The 20,270-nt window shown below is 42.8% G+C and overlaps 2 protein-coding genes across 3 annotated transcripts; both read left to right on the top strand.

Annotated features, from left to right (window-relative positions):
• The first annotated feature begins 1,101 nt into the window (after positions 1 to 1,101).
• Positions 1,102 to 9,062, top strand: MUC22 (mucin 22). Its single transcript, XM_054978214.1, has 4 exons — positions 1,102 to 1,157; positions 3,689 to 4,588; positions 7,043 to 7,134; positions 8,332 to 9,062. The coding sequence occupies exons 2-4, from the start codon at positions 3,931 to 3,933 to the stop codon at positions 8,413 to 8,415; spliced, it is 834 nt and encodes a 277-aa protein (XP_054834189.1). The 5' UTR covers positions 1,102 to 1,157; positions 3,689 to 3,930; the 3' UTR covers positions 8,416 to 9,062.
• Positions 9,063 to 11,290: 2,228 nt separating this feature from the next.
• LOC129329215 (uncharacterized) lies at positions 11,291 to 18,751 on the top strand. 2 transcript variants are annotated; one of them, XM_054978671.1, is made up of 4 exons: positions 11,291 to 11,434; positions 13,917 to 14,138; positions 15,833 to 15,872; positions 18,319 to 18,751. In XM_054978671.1, the coding sequence occupies exons 1-4, from the start codon at positions 11,326 to 11,328 to the stop codon at positions 18,428 to 18,430; spliced, it is 483 nt and encodes a 160-aa protein (XP_054834646.1). In that variant the 5' UTR covers positions 11,291 to 11,325; the 3' UTR covers positions 18,431 to 18,751. The 2 variants fall into 2 exon arrangements, with proteins under 2 accessions (XP_054834646.1, XP_054834647.1); XM_054978672.1 differs by lacking the exon at positions 18,319 to 18,751 and adding an exon at positions 16,833 to 16,981.
• Positions 18,752 to 20,270: the final 1,519 nt, after the last annotated feature.

Raw genomic sequence — 20,270 nt, 5'->3', positions numbered from 1 at the left:
CTAATCCATCTAATCAGTTTTCCTTTTCGATAATAACCAGTTTCTCTCATAAGAACATAAGAGGCCTGCTGAATCAGATGAATGGCCCATCTAGTCTAGGGATCCCATTCCCTCGGTGAGGATGGAGGATTACCCACTCCCGCCTTCCCCTCCACACCACTTACCTGGCTGGGAGGGGGAAGTTACAGAACAGGCCTCCTTGGGTGTGCCCCTGGGGCCAGCGTGATGTCATCATGCCACTCCAAGAGTGCCCCCATGCTTCACAGCTGGCCCAAATCAGCCCACTGTGAAGCATGTGTGCCTTCCCCCCTTGCACAATATCACTTCCTGGAAGTGACATCATCGTGCCAGCTGTCTTTACTTGTGGCCATCACTACATCTTCTGGCAGTGAATTCCATAGCCTAATCATTCACTGCATAAAGAAGTATTCCGTTTTGTCTGTCCTGATTATCTACTGCCCATCAGCTTCATTGGATGTACTCGATTTCTAGTATTTGGGGTGAGGGAGAAAAAGTTCTCTTTGCCTACTCTTTCTACCCTATGCATAATTTTATAAACCTCTTTCATGTTCCCTCTTAATCATCTCTTTTCTAAACTGAAAAGTGCCCGATTCTTCAACCTTTCCTCATAGGAAAGGTATTCTCTTTCTGTTGAATGTGTCATTCTGGTATGGAGCCAGTATCAAGAGTTTTTGAGATATTTGATTTGTTATTCCATACTCATTAATCTTATATTTGAAACTGAACATCTCATACTGGATCTCAAAGGATTGAAAGAACCACATAAACTCTTCTATTTCTTTTGTCAAAAAGGAGTATCTTGCTGCTTGCGTCATGAAACCTACAGAGGAAGATTAATCACGTGCATTCTTCCGATCACTCATGTTCAGCCCTACCCGCTGACAGACATATCAAAATAACATGAATAAGGAGAGCCACACCTGCTGAACCAAAAGTGGCATACATTTGATCTTACCCACCTTTATAAAGTGGCAGTTTGGGAATGAGACCCATTTTGTGACAAGTTGTGTCAGTAGGAACAGTGTTTCCAGAGCACTGCACTTCACTGAAGTCTTCCATCGCTGCAATGGACAGCCAACGAAGACCGCCCAAGTATGCTTTATGGATTATTTTGCCTTTGTGTCTCAACTTGATAGGTAAGAAAGGTTTTTTTAATGTTGCTATGGCAACATATTTCTAGGTTTCAATTGCTGGATATGAGGATGGAGATTATAACGGAGAATACAGTGTTTCTATAAGGCAAATGGGGGAGGGCTTTGCAAGGGAAAATCAAATGAAAGGGCATGCTTAATCCTCCTCCGACCTGCTGATCCCCCCCTTACCTGCATCACTGTGTGGAGAAGTTGCAGCAAACTAACTGAGCACCTACTTTGTGCAGACAGACTTAAGTCCCAAGTTCTGGCATCTCCTGTTAAAGGATTTCAGATAGCTGGCGCTAAGAAAGACCTTTATCTGCCTGAGACTCTACCAGTCAGAGATACCAATAGTTAATTAGGTGGACCAGTGCTTTGACCAAGTATAAGGCAACACTAAAGTTTCATCTATGTTGTTGTTATTATTTATTCACTTCATTTATCTGAGAAAATATGTCTTGTAATATGAGTTTTCTCAGACAAAATGCCTTCTTCTCCTAAGATACAGGCCCAGTTCTCAGTTAGATTCTAATTTTTAATTCTGAGGCAAACAGCTTCAGAAGCAGTGGTGAGAGGGACTCACATGACAATGCTTCCCCCTTACAAAAAAAATTCCTGTCAGGTGCAAAGCCAGCTATCCAGGGGAAGATTACGCTGAAAGAATTAATGTCATGGCATTCTAGCGTTCCGTATGGAGGCTTTTTTTTTCTTCATGCAGAACCATTCCACATTCTATGCAATTTCGCAAGTGATCTGAACTGGCTCTGTGCAGAAACAGGTTTATAACTTGTACTTAACAATATTAACTTAACAATTTGGCCTTAGTGGGCAATTTGTGAGAATGATAGTAAGTAAGAGCAGCCATGTTTGCCAGAGATACAACCAGTGCTCCCTCTGTCTTCCCGCTGCAAACATATAGAGCCAAACAAATAGAGCCAAAACAGGCCCGTTGGGGGCCAAAATCGGCCCTCTGCAAAGCACAGGAGTGGTCTCGGGGTGGCGTCACTCCCGGGAGTGATGTCATCGCTCTTCCCCAGGAGCATGCCTGGAGGCCTGTTCCCGTGCCTTCCTCCCCTGCCGGCCAGGTAAGTGGAGGCAGGGGGCGGAGGGTGAAAGTAGGGGATCCTCCGCCTCAAACCAGGGGAACGGGATCCCTAGGACATGTTTGTGTGGCTTTCCTGTTGCTGCTGCAGCTGCCAACACAGCGCAAGAGTAGTGGGGGCTCCAGTATGGCAACTTTCCCCACATTTTCCCTGGCCCAGTCCCCCAAGAGAGGCCATTCCCCCTCCACCCATGCCTTTGGGATATTTCATATTTTTAATCAGCAGATGAATATTGTTATGTCATTATTATGTTATAACAATATTGCAACAAGTTCTCTAAATTCCTAGTATTCATTTTTTCAAAAATTAAGTCTCTAGCTCCTTTTCTTCCAGATATATGCCTTTCTATTTGTATCTCTACAACCAAAAGAGGATAGAGACTCCTTTTTTAAAAAAATAATGAAAGCTGGGAATTCAAATAACCTGGAAAATACTCTGTTAGAATGTTACAACAAAGCGATATTTAATTACAATTTTAAAAAGCCCCCTGGTGGCAGGAGGGGGAATGGCAGCTTTGCGGACTGGGGCAGGGGAAAAGGCTGTCATGCAGATAAAGGTAAAGGTAGTCAGTCCCCTGTGCAAGCACCAAGTCATTACTGACCCACAGGGGAACATCGCATCACGACGTTTTCTTGGATCTATAATCCGCTTTCCCCATGAATGGGCTCATTAAAATTGTAAATAAACATATAATTCAGTAATATAACAACTCTAGACGGGGGATCATATTTCCCAGTCCCAACCAAAAATTCTATGGGGTGGGAAATGAAAGAGCGGCCGTGGTCAAGCTGGTGGAAAAATAAGGGTGGGGACTGCACTACCCCCCCTCACAGGAGACTAGCAGAAAGGCTTGCCTTCAGGAAAACCTGCAGCTGTTCTGCTATCACCTGCTTAATCACTTTGCCCAGATGCTATCACCTGTTCCAATTTGTCTACATCCTTTCTGAAATGAGGCCTCCAGAACTGCACACAATACTCCAAGTGGGGCCGCCGGCCAACACAGTATGACATCCTGTGATTTGGATGTTATTCCTTTGTTAATACACCCCAAGACTGCATTTGCCTTTTTTGCTGGTGCATCACACCTCCTGCTCATATTTAGATATTCATCCACCCACATCCCAACATCTTGCTCTCACACACTGCTACCCAGAAGTGCATCCCTCACCCAGTATGCATGCATTGCATTTTTGTTACCGACATGGAGAACCTGGAACTTATCCATATTAAATCACATCTTATTCAAATCTGCTCACTTTTCCTGTGTGTTCACATCTTGTTGAATTCTATCCCTATCTTCAAGGATGTTTGCTCCTCCTCCCAGTTTGATGTCATAATGCACTCTGGTGGGTTCAGAGGTAAAGACAGTTAGACTTTTAAAACATTTTAACATAGTTTCATGATATTTTATATGTTCCGTTATTTTGTTAGGCTTCAGCACCCAATCTGCTACGACATCAGAAAGTACTGCATCAGTTTCCAACATACCCACCACCCAAACTCCAACTGTGGAAACAACCAAAACCATCACTTCTTCTGTATCAGACATTAGCAGAACATCTCTACCCACTGGCTCCACCGCTGCATCAAGGTCCAGTACCCTTACTGTGCTTTCATCAAATACTCCTGCAGCAGCCTCCAGTTCTCCTGATGCCTCTACCACAGCTAGATCCATGACTGTATCAGGGTCCAATTCTCCTGATGCCTCTACCACAGCTGGATCCACGACTGTATCAGGGTCCACCACTCCTACTGTTTCTCAGTCAAGTACTTCTGCAGCGGCCTCCAGTTCTCCTGATGCCTCTACCACCGCTGGATCCATGACTGTATCAGGGTCCACCACTCCTACTGTTTCTCAGTCAAGTACTTCTGCAGCGGCCTCCAGTTCTCCTGATGCCTCTACCACCGCTGGATCCATGACTGTATCAGGGTCCACCACTCCTACTGTTTCTCAGTCAAGTACTTCTGCAGCAGCCTCCAGTTCTTCTGATGCCTCTACCACCGCTGGATCCATGACTGTATCAGGGTCCACCACTCCTACTGTTTCTCAGTCAAGTACTTCTGCAGCGGCCTCCAGTTCTCCTGATGCCTCTACCACCGCTGGATCCATGACTGTATCAGGGTCCACCACTCCTACTGTTTCTCAGTCAAGTACTTCTGCAGCGGCCTCCAGTTCTCCTGATGCCTCTACCACCGCTGGATCCATGACTGTATCAGGGTCCACCACTCCTACTGTTTCTCAGTCAAGTACTTCTGCAGCGGCCTCCAGTTCTCCTGATGCCTCTACCACCGCTGGTTCTACCATTACCACTGATTCAACACCCAGCAAAGGTGGGTTTACTTACCGGTATTATAAGACATCACCTAAGATCTTCATGTAGTAATAGCAAGAGCATTATTTGCACAAAGCTAGTATTGCAGAGATCAGGCTTCATCCCGGTCTTCTCTTTGACATGTTATTTCCCTATGTGCAGGGATGTTTCTTTTTCATTGGAGCTCATTCTAATATGGAAGTCCTCCCATGGGAATCCTGATATGACACAGCCTGTGGAGAATGTTTTTTTCATGATATACTGTCAAGTTGTTTTTCTTTTGACTTAGGCCATCTCCTGAAGTCCAAAATTGGGACAAATGAGCTCAGATTATTTATGTTTGAGTCTGCTGTAATGACACTATTCACCTAACCAGTAAGCTGTGCCTTTTGGAAACTTTTCAGATGCCTCATAATCACAAAAATTGTAGCATCTTAAACAAATTTTTATTCCAGCATAGATTTTCCTAGCTTTAGTTGATGAAATCTTTATGAAGGAACAAAATTCCAAATTTTTGTTGCAACAGACTAATCTGGCTACAGCTCTGGAATTCATAATTCCATGGATTGTTATTGGCTAGGTATATTAGTAGTAATCACTTTAAAATGTATCACCAGGCATGCTTGTCCATTGATCAAAATATTTAGTGTGAACAAGTCCTTGGGATACTATTAACTCTGCCTAAACCCCATGATCAGACACATTAGACTGATTTTTATCTTGTGTTATTGAACTCCAGTCTATGTTCCAAATCCTGCCTTCAGAATTAACTTAAACAGCTGCAAGATTCAGATGTCACAGAGTCCTGTATAGAGATGGGCATGAACCAGAAAAACCCCAAACCATGTGGTTCGTGAAATTTGATAAACCATGAACCACAAACTTTCACGAACCTGCCCTGGTTCGTGAACCAGTTCGTTTGGTTCGTGAAAACGTCACATCCGGGTCAGAAAATCATTACTTCTGGGCCAGCAGAAGTTTGCTTCCGGGTCAGCAGAAGGTCTGCAGGAAGTCCATCCCCTGTTGCCTAGGAAACTGATTGATTGGCACCAGGCTGTCTGAAGTAACGAACCAAAAAATGAACCAGCCTAAAAGTTTGTGGCGGTTAATCAGAAATGGGGTCTGACAAACAGTGGTTCGCGAACCACGAACCAGCCTGGTTCGTGCTTAATTTTGGTTCGTATTTCAGTTCGTGCCCATCTGTAGTCCTGTATCCAGTAAACTGGTAGTCACTGAGGTCCTATACCCTTTCTAATAAATCAGTACTTTCATCTCCTCTTACCAATACACCTCCTTCTCCTGAATGGTACTGTTTCCTTCTCTCCCAAAACTCATTTAAGAATCCTGAAAGAAACAAACGAACAAACATGGTTCCATTTCTGCAAGTGTCTTTTATATTTGACTTGTGCTTGAGTAAAGACCTGTATTGTCTTAGCTTTAAGCATTTATGAAAGAGAGACAGACACAGAGGCAGAGGATGAACTATCCCTTGCAACTATGAAATGGTTTCAAGGCAAAATCTATGCATTTGGGCTCTGCGGTCATCTTTTAAACTACAGGCTCCCCATGTTTATCCTCCTTCTCTGAAGCTTGGCTTCATTGCATTTTGTCATTGTTTGGCTCCGTTTTATCTTTGCTGGTTTTGACAACCAGTATCGACAATTAAGCCTGTCCGAACTTTTACTTGCCTAGAACAAAGACAAACCCTTGGCATCGCACTTAAGGTTCATCACAAAGTTATTTCATATGTTGGCAACATTGCAGGTCCTTTATGAGCTAAGTAGAGCTTTGTAACAGTATGTTATATTTCAAATTTTCCAAAGCTGGCAAAACGTATATATACTTCATCTCAGACCAAAGATGAGAAAACTGGAAATATGAAGGGTCCACAAATGCATAAAATGTCGGGCAGGAAGACACCCCTATCCCCTTAACAGTGCAGTGACCTCTGGCCAGCCTCTAGTTTTACAGGAGGGCCCATATGAGGAGGAGATGCAGGATGAGGGCCAAACATCCCACTTCCAATGCAAACAATGGGCAACTAGCAAGTCCTATTGCTATAGTTCTATCAGGTCCTCTGCAAACTTCTCTTACCTCTGGTTTGGCAGCTAGGTGGGAGGGAGGGAGGTGGTACTCCTAAAGAGATCATGGCAGTTTCCACACAGCTTACCTTGTTCCGGAAAACAGCAAAATCTAGCGAGAAGACGCTGTTATCACATGAGATCTCATGAGAAGACGCTGTTATCACACAAGAAGACATGATAACAGTGTCTTCTCGTGAGATTTCGCGCGAGATTTTGCTGTTTTCCGGAACAAAGTAAGCTGTGTGGAAATGGCCCTTGTTTGATTTTGGAGACTTCAATTGCTGATGCCTACTGTATACCCCAAGGATGGGAACAGATGTGTTTTCATAAAACTGTTTCAGTTTATAATTGACATACCTTTTCCCATTTGTTTTGCCCCCAAACTGCAGAACCTCCTGAAGAGGCAAAGGGATTCCCTGTCTGGGCTATTCTTCTCATCAGCATGGCTGTGGCGGCGGTTTCTCTGCTCCTTGTTTGCTTGGTAAGGCAATGGCTCACGAAAGTCGCCATCAAGTGCCAGAAAGGCAACGTGAGAAAGTGTGTGAGTGAGTGAATGGGTTTGAAGAGATTGTTTGTGGTTGTCTGAGCACAGGTAGCCCCAAGGTTGGAATGACATGAGAAAACAGGCCTAGAGAAGTTACAGAATGAAACTTCTGCATAGAGGAAAGCTGTAACCTGTAACCTGCTATGGTTGAAATCAGGAGTGAAAATAACTTGTTTTTAACCTGTATTATCTCCACCAGGAAGTTTGAGGTAGAAGATGGGAAGTACCCCTTCAGGTACTTTCTTACCTTTACTCCATACCAGGGCCCTTTTCACACTACTTACCTGCTCCCAGAACATTGCGAAACATCGTGCAAAAAACGCAGAAGATAGCGTCTTCTTGCGAGAGTTTTGCACGATGTTGCGCAAAAGTCTCGTGAGAAGACACTATCTTCCGCGTTTTTTGTGCGATGTTTCGCAACATCCTGGGAGCAGGTAAGTAATGTGAAAAGGGCCCAGCTCATGCTAGCTTACTTTCACACCTGGTTGAAACAAGACCCAGATCCACAAACTGTAGTAGTTGAGGGGCCAGAAAAGTGAGCTGGGATGTCTCTCATTTGAATCTTACTTCTGCCGCAAATTCACTAGGCAGATTTAGATAAGCCATTGTTTCACAACCTCACCCACTCCTCATCAGTAATATGGGAATATAAATTGCAGTCCTTCAAGGTTGTTGTAAAGATTTCTAAAATCTTAGAGCTGCTTAGAACTGTCTCAAACACTATATAATAAGGAGGAAATGTTTGCTGACTTGAGAAGAATTCATTCTGCACAGGGTTGTCTCCTGAGCAGGGGTGAGTTGTAGCAAGGAAAAATGACCATGGCAAGACTCTTACAGTGCAATCCTAAGCAGAGTTACTCCCGTCTATGCCCATTGAAATCAATGGGCTTAGACAGGAATAACTCTTCTTAGGATTGCACTGTTAGGCTTTTTGCTCATTGCCAAGAGGGTTTGGAACTACCAGATTATAGTGTGGTGTGTGTGTGCAGAATGAATCACAACATACATCTCAGAGAAACACTGACTGTACCTATGGAAGAGTGCTTGGTTCTAATACTTAAGTAGCATACATAAGATGTTTTCTCTGTTACCTCCAGTTCATGTGATCTTGATTTTCCATTGTCTTTGCTGTAGTTGTGCTATGTCCTAAGGCCAGAGAATTTCACCAGTACCTCCTGTCCTGTTTACCGGGACCACCACAGCCAACACAATTTCTGAGATTACAATTACTGAAGGAAAACATCTTCTCAGTCTTCTAGCAATAAGCTAATCATGCGTAACAATCTTTGGATTTAGCAACGACCTTCTTTGGAGTCACTGCCATGGATTTAGCCCTGATGACACTTCATAGCTCCTTTGTTGTGGAACCCGGGCTTCTTACCAAGCATGTAAAGTATTTTCTGGGGAAAAGAGAGGGATCCTAAAATATTGGATCTAAACAAGTGTCTTTGAAACAAATTCAGTTTCTTTTGGGACCGTCTGCTTGTCGTTTTTCTTCCAGCAAGCCAGTCTGTGAACTAAGCCCACACCCAGTAATAAAAAAATGTGGATAAGAATATGGTCAATTGAAATGCAAAGAACCAGAGGGACTTCAGGTTCAGTTCCATACTCAGCCTTGAACTTCACTTGCTGAACCAACCATGAATTCTCTGAATGTCCTTGAATATCGCTGTGTCTGAACCATAAAATTAGATGGAAAATGTTACTTGCATTGACTTTTAATAATAGGATAAGCTGCAAACCTAAATGAATGCCTTATCCTCATTGTTCCAAATTCACACACTTGAGCTATGGAATGTACAATGTGTCCTGGATTTATTTTTTCTAATTCATTGTGGATGTTGTTAATAAACAATATTTTATTATGTGTGCTATCTAATCAATGTCTGGTTCCATCGGCATGGCCTAGTAGTAATGACTATTATTATTTCCTGCTAAACTGGGAGCATTAGCAATAACAGGCTGATGTTGTAGAAACCAGACGGTAGACTTTAACATCTCCTTCTGTACATGCACTCCTTAGCTCTTACTCCCACAGAATTCTCTGTCCTGGCAGTTGTGATGGAATGGGCTTTTAAATGAAAGGTTTACTAAGCACAGCACCCAGAGAGTAGAAGGGAAAGGGTTAACGTACTGTCTGAAGGGAGAATGATTGACAGGCTGCTCCTCCCTCTCTGTGATTGACTAGTGAGAAGGTAACAATTGGTGCTGAAAGAATTGTTGGAGGAGTTTAAGTCTGGAGTCTGACAAAGAGGGTCAGACTAATAATCCTCTGTGTGAGGGAAAAGGAAAAGTTTGCCCTAACAGGGACAGCTTTAGGTTTAAAGAAGACTTTAGTTAAAGTTCTTAAGTGTGAAATCCAGCACTGATTTACACAGACAAGTTAGAACGGTGTGTGTGTTGTTGACAGAGGAAGTGGGTAGTGAAAGGAGACTCCCCTTCAGCAAAGTGATCAGGGTTAGGTCTTTTGGAGAAGAATAGTTCTTGCCCAATGTCTAAAAAGGAGGTTTTGGATCTGAGGAGGACCCTAGGTCTGGTGTAAAGGGGAAAGAGTGCTGTATTGAAGTCAGAACACCTAAGTTGTAAAGTGAAATCTATGAAGGAACCTTGTTAAAGTAACCTGGTAACCTGGTAGTCTGAAACTACCAACCTCTCACTTTTAAGATCTGTAACTACTGAAACTAAGCTTTAAGAAGATTATTGTGCCTAATGCTTGTGAAGTATTCTGTTTTACAATCAAAAGTTACCTCAGCTTTTCTTTCCTTGCCTACTTATTTACCAACCCTGCCTGTTTAATAAACCTGCTGTTTTCTTTTGAACTTTACTCAACCTCTAGTGCCATTTCATTTAAAGAAGATGTGAGCTCTTGCTTCTCCCCTACCAAATATTTAGGCTGAGATATAAGCCAGAGATATACATGTGTTAAAGTGTGGGACAAAAAGAAACCTGAGGTTAAACCCAGAGACATGCTTCCAGAGGCTGCCCTCAAGACCAGCCATCCTGCTTTTTCAGAGATGCCTTAAGGTCCATTGATAGCATGTTGAGGTTTATATCACAGTAAAAGGGTCTTCCACATACCATCTGCTGGAGAATGGACATAAGAAAAAGATCCCTCATAATAGTCTATATTCCTGGATCATAAAGGATCATAGGGAATAAACCATGTCTTGCTGGTGGCAAGTTGGAGAGAGAGTGTGTGTGCACGTGAGGGAGATGAAAAAGAAAGAAGGAAGGAAGTTCTCTGAGAGTAGCAATGTACACATCAAAGGGATAGCATTAGAAAGAGCAGTATAGTTTTTCTTCCGATTGTAAGCCCCCTCTGTAACCTGAGACAAGGAATAAAGGACAGCATACAAGTCCTTCACTTCATACACAATGTACTACTGTGGGTAGGAATCCCAGGTCCCCCAGTGGCGGTGAGGGATTCCCCCACTTCCACCCTTCATCCCCCGCCAACACCTGACCAGTGGGGGAGGAAGGCAAGGGAATAGGCCTCCCAGGCATACTTCCACCCCCTTCCTGAAAGTGACATCATCGCACAGCCCCGGGAGTGCTCCCATGAGCACGGGTGCGCTCCTGGCCCCTGCATGATGACATCATTTCTTGGAACTGACATCATCATGTTCCCCACCCTCCGCAGTGTGCAAAAACATCGGGAGGGTAAGACCTGGCAACCCTAGCTGTTGTGTTTGAGCAGCACAGCATGCACAAAAGAAGGGGGTGTGAGGATTCACAAGAAAAAAATGCATTGTGCTTTCCTTTTCATGGGATATTGGCAATGAATGTGGCCCCAGGCATATTTTCACCTCTTAAACCATTCTTGGCACCAGAGTTGCAAAGTGGTATTTCCTACAGATCATATCAATCTAAACAGAGCCACAGGCACATGTCTTGCTGCCACTCAGCCATTCACAGCTGAAACCAGTTCCTGTTAACAGATCTGTTCATGCAGACACTCTTCTCCAGCAAGGAGATGATGTGACGGAATCTGGACATTTATTTTTCATTGAGGAGGAGCCACACCTTTAGGAACGCCAAGAGTAAAAGTATGTAGGTAAGGCCGTCACAAACAGGCACTGTAGAGGTCTGTAGCTCTTCCAGCCACTGAATTCGGACCCAGGTGGACAGATGGAGCAGCTTCCTTGTTCCATGAAAGATGGCAAGATGAAACTTCTATGGATTCTGTCATCAGGAATTAATTATCTGCTCTTCCTGCTGTTTTCTATCTTCCTAGCAGGTAGGCCATTTGAGAAACTTAATCGATCAGGGAGCAGAACCTTGATTTTAACCAGAGCTCAAGGGTGAAAGACTTCCCTCCTCCTCTTTCCCTTATCTACTTCCCCAGAAATACTCATACATTTTGAGGCAGTACGATGCAGTGGCAAGTGGTTGGACCATGACAAAGTGAGGCCTGGGTGCAAATTCCCACTCAGCTATGATGCTCATGGGATGGTGCTGGGCCAGTTGCTTTCGGCACTGTTATGGGGATAAAAGGGGGAACGCAATGTCTGCTGCCCTGAGCTTTTTGGAAAGTATGATAAAACTGGGTCCTTTTATTTCCCCCATTTCTAGCATACATGTTAGGAAGACACCTTTTATTCTGGCAAGACTCCTTTGAGGGTTTTATAATAAACAGGAACTCAACACTTTCTCTATGAATATACTAGGGAAGAAAAGGTTGCCTACCCGTTTTCCACTCTTTGCTCCTGTGCCATTAAAAAGGCTACTCTTCCCACACTTTGATCTGCAAATGTTAGGAGGTGAGAGGATGTTTCCTTCCACATCATGAAAAGCTTCCCACATTCCCGAATAGATTCCTCAATTCCTCGGGGGGGGGGGGGGATGGCACTGGGCTGAGCCTAGCCTACGCCTGTACTTGCCAATTTATATGACATTATTTCAATATTCCAATGACTTATATTTCTCAAAACTAGTTGCCATCAACAATTAACTATATGGTTTTAAAAATATAATTTTTTTCACTCTGTAAACTGAAGCAGCCATGGTCTGAAATAAAAGTCAGGCAGCTTTGATGCACCGATTAAAACACATGTATTGTTATAAGTAACCAGAAGGAGCACTGAACAGCAGATAATTACAAAGAGAACCAATGAGAAGAAATACATTCAGCTTATGCCCTGCTAGAAATCTTCTGTGATGAATACATATTCTCTGATTGATGCTACTTGAATGAACTCATTAGCTGTGACATCAAGATTCATACATGCCCATGTAGAACAGCCATCCAGATACCAAATGTGCATTAATTCTGGCTCCAAATCCTGATCTTCTAGTGCCACACAACCCATGACGTCTTGTCACAAAGCTAAAAATGTCTCATAATATGGCTGCATTTGAGGGGAGGAGGGACTGCACAAACTTCAAAAACATTCATGTACATGTATGCCCATGTGGGGATAACACAATCAGCAGCAATTCCGAGTGCACAAATAACACATATATCATGCAGCTTTCACGCCCATGGGTCTGTCTTCTTAAGCAAAAGTTCTTTAAATATTGGAAATTGACACTGTTTAAGAAAGCCGAGAATTTGAAAAGCTCTGACTGTGCTCGACAAACAAGCCAGCCCTCTGGAAATGAGCTTGAAGCAAAGAAGCTCTACCAATAGTATCCACTAGATGTCAGTATAGTCAGACATCTTTGGGAATTTTCCTATTGAAAAGAGTTGGTTTGAAATTGTCACTTTCAAAAAATGTTTCTTCAATTGAATGAAGATGGAAGAACAAATGTTTAAGAAAGAAGATTAATGCATGAGCTGTGTTGGAGTAAGCAATGTTTTATGTACGAAGCTCAAGAGATAAAGATCCTGCAGGGGGCAGCAAGCTCTAGCTGGATAGGACTGTAGGAGGAATACCTACTTTCTAAAGAGGCTTTTCATTGTCTGTTTGCAGAATGCTATTCTTAGGCATTTTGTATACAACTCTGCACATGCTCACTCTCAGTGCTTGCAAGATCTCTTTCCCTTTATCCAGTTTCATAAATAAAGCTTTTGTTTCTCCAGTTCAGCATCTTAACTGCTGCTTAGGTACTCTGCCAACAAGCTGAACCAGTCCTGAGCCTCTGTACCTATTTTTGATGCCAGGACTACTTCCAGAACCAGGTGAAACAAGACAAAAAAGTTCTTTTTATATTGTCAGATTGACTTTCCTGTTACACCTTGAAAGAAAATGGGTAGCTAGAATTGCTGCCACCTTTCATACTGGTTCAGCTCCTGAGACTTTAAACAGCTGCTTGCTGTAAGAAAATTTAGCAGGTGAAGCTTTTCCCCATCATTGTGTCTGTAATTGTACTCAGTTACTTGGGAGTAAGTCCTGTTACACTGTGTCACACTGCAGTTGAAGGCACAGGAATATTTTTTAAATGTGGTAACCCTCCTGTTAAAGCCTTCGACAATACAACCCTCCTGTTAGTCTACTAACATGGTTCAATTACTCTTCATCAAAAAGTGATCATTTCCTTTCTTAATCAAAAAGAGTCCAGTAGCACCTTTAAGACTAACCAACTTTATTGTAGCATAAGCTTTCGAGAATCACAGTTCTCTTCGTCAGATGCATCTGACGAAGAGAACTGTGATTCTCAAAAGCTTATGCTACAATAAAGTTGGTTAGTCTTAAAGGTGCTACTGGACTCTTTTTGATTTTGCTACTACAGACTAACACAGCTAACTCCTCTGGATCTATTTCCTTTCTTATTATCAGTCACCGGTACTACAATCTCCGCCAGTACTCCAGTTCCTCCAGAAGATATCAGTGATAGTCCATCACAGGCAGCCAATACCAATCTTGCACCAACAAACGCCAGTTCTACCAAGAGCCCTTCCAGCAGCACAACTGCACAGCCAGTCAGCGTGTCTGTCAGCAGCACTACACCTTCACTGTCCACCGACACATCAATACTTACAAGAGAGGATGCAATAGCTGGTAACTCACCTCTTCCCTGTTTGTTTCAAGTTTTAAATAACTAAAGCCCTGCTCAGGTGACTTAGTTTGTGTAGAATCAACAAGCGGGGAGGGGAGGACGACTGCACCTGCTGGCACCATCATTGAACCCTGATGCACTGTTTTGAACTAGCAGGGACTCTCCCAGCCTTTAAGACGTGCCAATGAGGCCTTGCTGCAGGCTCTGTCTTGGGTTGAGGAAGCCATGTTATCATCCAGAAGGAGTAGGCCTGTTTCATTAGCCATGAGGAAATCATCCTCTTCAGTAGCCATGAGGAAATAGGTGATGAGTAAGAGTCGAGTTCAGTAGCACCTTAAAGAACAATAATATTTCCAGGGTATAAGCTTTCAAGAGTCAAGCTCCCTCCATCAGGAATCTGATGAAGGGAACTTAAGTCTCAAAAGCTTGGAGATCTTGTTGGTCTTCAAGGTGCTACTGGACTCAAATCTTGCTCTTCTACAACAGACCAACATGGCTTCCCACCAGAAACTCACTCCACTGGGATGTTCACCTGCTCGGTTCTTTTTGCAGGCAGGTGAAGATTGGCTAACACTACATCAGGTAAAGGGCGTGTTCTAACAATTTTGATGAGACACATAGGGAGATACATACTTACATTATAGATATCTACATTTAAAAATTTTAAATGTGAAGGTCACTTTCCAGAGTCTGTTAATTTTGGCCAGTTTATAAGAGTTCATTTTAGTTTTTGGTAAAGGGAGAGCAAATATCAGTGCTTTAATTTTGGTGGTAGAATGTATTTTATCTGGGGAAAGGGAGGATTTTAATACACAAATAGGAAATTTCAAGCTTTTATGATCCAGTGTTTACAAGATGTTATGTATCTATATTAGTGGCTGTGTTCTAAGGGTATTCCTTGGAAATTTTATCAAATTTTCCCCAGTGAGGAGGTCAGTAACAGATGACAAATTCCCTAGAAAGAACTGTTTCTTTTCTTTCCATGCATTATGCGCCAAAGGAACCTTGTAGACAATATATGTGGGTGACACATATAGGGGAGCAAGGTCAGCCAATTGTGCCGCCCCCATTGCTTATCAATGCACATTTGCCTGATACTGGATGTGAGGAGGAGGACAGGTGCCATTAAGTAATACCTGACTTATGGTGACCCCTGGTGGGGTTTTCTATGCAAGAGACTAACAGAGGTGGTTTGCCATTGCCTGACTCTGCAACCTGGTCTTCTTTGGAGGTCTCCCATCCAATTACTTACCAAAGTGGACCCTGCTTAACTTCTGAGATCTGACAAGATCTGACAAGATCGGGCTTCCCTGGGGTTGTATGTAAAGGGTTGTGGAATTTTTCGAGTGGTCTGCTGTGCACTCAGGTCATACAAGGTGAAAGTGAGACCTCGCATGTCTAACCAATGTCCACATCAGTCTGATCTAGAATGTGTTATTGGGGTTTCTGTGGAAGATGCTCTGAGGTTCGTTGTGGAAAGTATTTTTTTCACATACTAAGTTTGAAACAACAACAACAACATTCGATTTATATACCACCCTTCAGGACAACGTAATGCCGTTTATGTATAGGATGTGCCACAAGCAGTTTGGTTAGGAAAAGCAAAGTCAGTTTGTTCCAGTGAACACGTGTACAGTCTGTGTAGAGTGTATTTTTCTTTTTATGCTCATTAATTCTCATGTTACATTCCACACAGGTACAGCTGAATGTGTGAGTGAAACCACACATTTACCCAGGTAATTGCTCCCTGGTTTTATTTGTAAAGTGAATACATGTTACACAGTATAAGTCAATAGGATCAATGGCTGGTACATTCAACAAACAATACAATACAGTATGGATTGCAGAATTTTGAAAACAAGCATATTTATTTATGTATTTATTTGCATTATTTATAGTCCACCTTTTTCACTGAGACTCAAGGCAGTGAGTTAGTACAGTCAATTCCAAGGACATTTCAATAAGCAATGTAATAGGGTCTATAGAACCAAATAGAGATATGAACTACTGCAGAAACAAAACATAAATAATTTGGTGGTTGTTGTGGGTTTTCCGGGCTGCATTGCTGTGGTCTTGGCATTGTAGTTCCTGACGTTTCGCCAGCAGCTGTGGCTGGCATCTTCAAAAGACAGAGATCTCTCAGTGTCGCCTCTGTCTTTTGATCTCTGTCTTTTGGTGCTACACCTCTGAAGATGCCAGCCACAGCTGCTGGCGAAACGTCAGGAACTACAATGCCAAGACCACGGCAATGCAGCCCAGAAAACCCACAACCATCATTCTCCGGCCGTGAAAGCCTTCGACAATACATAAATAATTTGACATGAACAAAACTCACATAAACTCTCAGTAGGAACAAATTGGCACAAACAGAACAGTACCCAGTAGTATGGTCTACAGGCCCTGTGCCTTTACCAAGACATCTGTTTGATGTTTCTTACAGGACAGACCTATTTCCAGAGAGAAAAGACCTCCTGAATAATACAGTATTGCATAGTTTGTGGAAAGCCTACCTCTCCAGGCAGACTAGTCCACATTTTCCACAACAGAAAATGTGATACGTAACATGGAAAATAATGAACTCACTTTTTGAAGGAAAATAGATGTATTTAAATAATCTAGAGTGGTCTACAGAAGAAAATCACATCAACAGAAGAGTTAATGCAAGAGAAAAATATGCTAATGTCTCTTCCCTTCAGCTGTCAGGAACCCTGAAGAAAGACAGCTGATGGGGCCTGCCCACTTGGTCAAACTGCTCAGTGTGGCTTTGCACTACCAGCCTGGGCTGAAGTTCGAATCCCTACGCTTTTATACCTTTAACTACAGGGATTCAGCATACTGATCTTGGCAAGAGTGAAACATTTCAGACTAATCGGAAGTGGCGAGCATCCAATATGGATAAGGATGCTGTCCGTGCTACTCCCAAGCAGAGAGAACCCAGTTTAACACAGAAAAACAAGGGCAGAGAGAGCAAGATAAGGCAGAAAGAGAATGTTCAGTCCTGGTCAGTGAGAAGCCACATGATGAGGGGAGTGAAATGGAGAAAAATGCTGCACACCACCCTACCTCCTCAAGATTACAGTAGCCTTCTGCTACTGCCACTATGGCTCTTTCTTACAAACAGATGTACACACATACAGGCGTGAACGGGGCTACATACAATCTGTGTATAGCATACACTTGATTGTTCTTTATGTGTACACTAATTCTTTCATTACATTCAGTGCACATACAGCTGAATATGTGGTTGAAACTGCAGGTTTATACAGGTATTGGTCCCCCGTTTCATTTGTAAAGCAGATGTACATTGGCTCTTTCTTACAAACAGATGTGCACATTTACATGCAGAATGTATGTGCATTCATGCTAATGTGTGAACAGACCTAGAATAAATAGCTGGTAAAAGAGAGATGAGCACAAAGGGTAGGAGAAGGCAGGTGAGGCAGACTGAAATGTCACGAAATCTTAAAATCTACTAGAGCCTGGTAGCTGAACTCATCTCCTGATCAGCACTCCCTACATTTTCACATGCCGTAATTCCAATTAAGCGGTTCCCAGCCTGGTGGGCTGACTCTCCCAGATCTCAAGAAGCCTCAGTGTCCCTAGGCAAAATCAGAACCTTTACCTTTCAGCCATTGTTGCCCATCTATAATGTGTGAGAGAGCTTCTTAGCTCCATGCCACTCTACCAGGTTGCCTAGAGTTGGCTGGCATGGATGGACTCTTTGCTAAGCCTTTGGTAAGATCAACCAACCTTGGAACTAAGTCAGAGAATATTTTGCTAGTCAGCTTGCAGTAATTTTAGTTATTTCAATGATATTTAGAACAGCAAGTATTATTTGTTTTTGTGCCTTGCCTAAATGGCTTTGAGGAGCGAGTCCTGCTTTGCATATGCTCCTGTGTTCTTTCTTTAATAAACTCCAATAATATATTTTACCTGCCTGTGTCCAGTGTTACTTTCATAACGAATTCAGAAAGTCGAGGGGCTTCACAAATCTTTAACCAGAGCCCTTGGATACTCCTAGAGGTCCTGAGTGGCTGGATTTCAGCTTTCAGGGACAGGAGTGAGGGTCTCTAGGTCTCCAGTTCCAGGTCCCTGAGGTGTAGTCTTACCCTGAGTGAAGGTAAGACTACACCTTCTGACCGTGCCTTTCTAATGCAATCGTTTGCTTTCTTTCCTTTGTAGGCATAAATCCGGAGGAACGAATATGGAAAATCATTGTGATCTCACAAGCAGTGACAGCAATTGTTGTTCTGGTCGTTGTTGCAACAGTTGCTGGGTGCTGCTTCTTTTGTAGAGTAAGGGACATCTACGAACTTTGTTTTAATCAATGAGAGTTTGATTAGTGATTTAATCAGAGCTAGGATAAAAGTTTATTGGACAGGGAGGAGGTAGTGATTTTCAGGCAATTTGCATCCCAGTGTCTCATGGCAGTTTCAAAGCATTTTGTTACCCCAAGTGATGTATAACCCCAATTATCCAACCCCACTCCTCAGTTAGTTATTTCCTACACAACGTGAGTTTGTGAAAAATGACCTACAGTTTCCTGGAATGTAAAGCAAGTCTAGATTACCACTCTACTGCAGCTGTGAAAATGAGAACCAGTGTCCTGCTCATGACCATCTTCTGATTTCACAGACGTGAGATTTCAGCCAGGGTTTTTCCAATGCACACAGCCACGACAATAGGATATCTTTCTCGATTGCTGGAGTCCTGCATTTTTAGACAAGCAAAACACAGAACTTGATGCAAGTTGATTTTAAACCAAGCCACCTAGCAGGCCAGGAAACAACAGGCGCCTTACAAGATCATTGGTTCTAAATTAACAACCTCTGATTTCCTTAGACATTCAAGAAACAAACTTTAAAAAGTTGAAAGTCAGCCCTCCATTTCATCCCAGGATGAATTATCACACACAAAGATGCATGCATTAGTTACATCTACATTCGATTACTGTGCTCTACATAGGGCTGCACTTGTGATTTGTTCAGAAACTTCAATGGAGACGGAATACAGAATGCTGCTGCCAGGATGTTGACCGGGGTGGGTTGTGGGTAAGGTTGCCAACCTCCAGGTGGGGCCTGGAGATCTCCTGGAATTACAACTGATCTCCAGACTACTGAGATCAGTTCCCTTGGAGAAAATGGCTGTTTGAGAGGCTGAACTCTATGGCATTATACCCTACCCCTTCCCAAACCGTATGATCCCCAGGCTTCACCCCCCAAATATTCAGTAATTCCCCAATTCAGAGTTGGCAACCTGTGTTGTAAGGACCATAGCACTCTAGTCTTGACCCATCTACACTGGCTCTCAGTTTGTTTCTATGTACAATTCAAGATGCTGGTGCTAATCTTTAAAGACTTATATGGTTTGGGACCAACATACTTAAGTGACCACCTCTGAACCTATCTGACCACTATAATCATCTTTACAGACCCTACTTCAGGTGCTCCTATCATCTAAGATTTGAGCAGGTGGCAACCCAGGAGAGGGCCTCATCAGTAATAGCATAAACCTCTCTCCTCAGGCCGATTCATCTATTCCCTCATGCTATGATCTTCTGCCTCCAGGTGAAGTCTCTCTCTCTCTCTTTTTCACTTGGTATGTTTTACTATGGCAACCCAGTGACATCCCTCTCCTCCTGCCACCGCTTGGAGTGGCAGCAGGAGAAAAATGAACAAAAAAAATGCTGTCAGGCCAACAGCATGACATCACTTCTGGGAAAGAGCCAGAAGTGATGCCAGTTCTCTCCAGAAAGAAATGGCCTTCTTGGTTATGGCACCAAAATTTTAGAACTCCCACCCCTAAGAGATTTGTCTATCTCCCTCTGTCATTGTCTTCTGCCAGTGGCCGAAGAGTTTTGTGTTTTATTTGGTGTACCCTCAAAAAACTCTTATTGACCTTTTTGGTTGTGTGTGTTCGTCTATATGTACATGTTTTTATTATATTGTTAAATATTTATATATTTAAATTTTAAATGCTGTTTTAATGCTTCATATCATATGTTTTAATATCTTGATTTTCACAGCCATGGGACCGATATAGGTAGAAAGGTGGCATATAAATATTTTAAATAAATAAAAATAAATAAACTCATAATTCTTTTTACACTTCATGTAAATGACATCATTGCGCAG

Source organism: Eublepharis macularius, chromosome 4 (genome assembly GCF_028583425.1).
Source record: "Eublepharis macularius isolate TG4126 chromosome 4, MPM_Emac_v1.0, whole genome shotgun sequence".
Taxonomy (NCBI): domain Eukaryota; kingdom Metazoa; phylum Chordata; class Lepidosauria; order Squamata; family Eublepharidae; genus Eublepharis; species Eublepharis macularius.
Note: the sequence above shows the minus strand (reverse complement) of the source record. Positions and strands in the feature narration are given on the sequence as shown.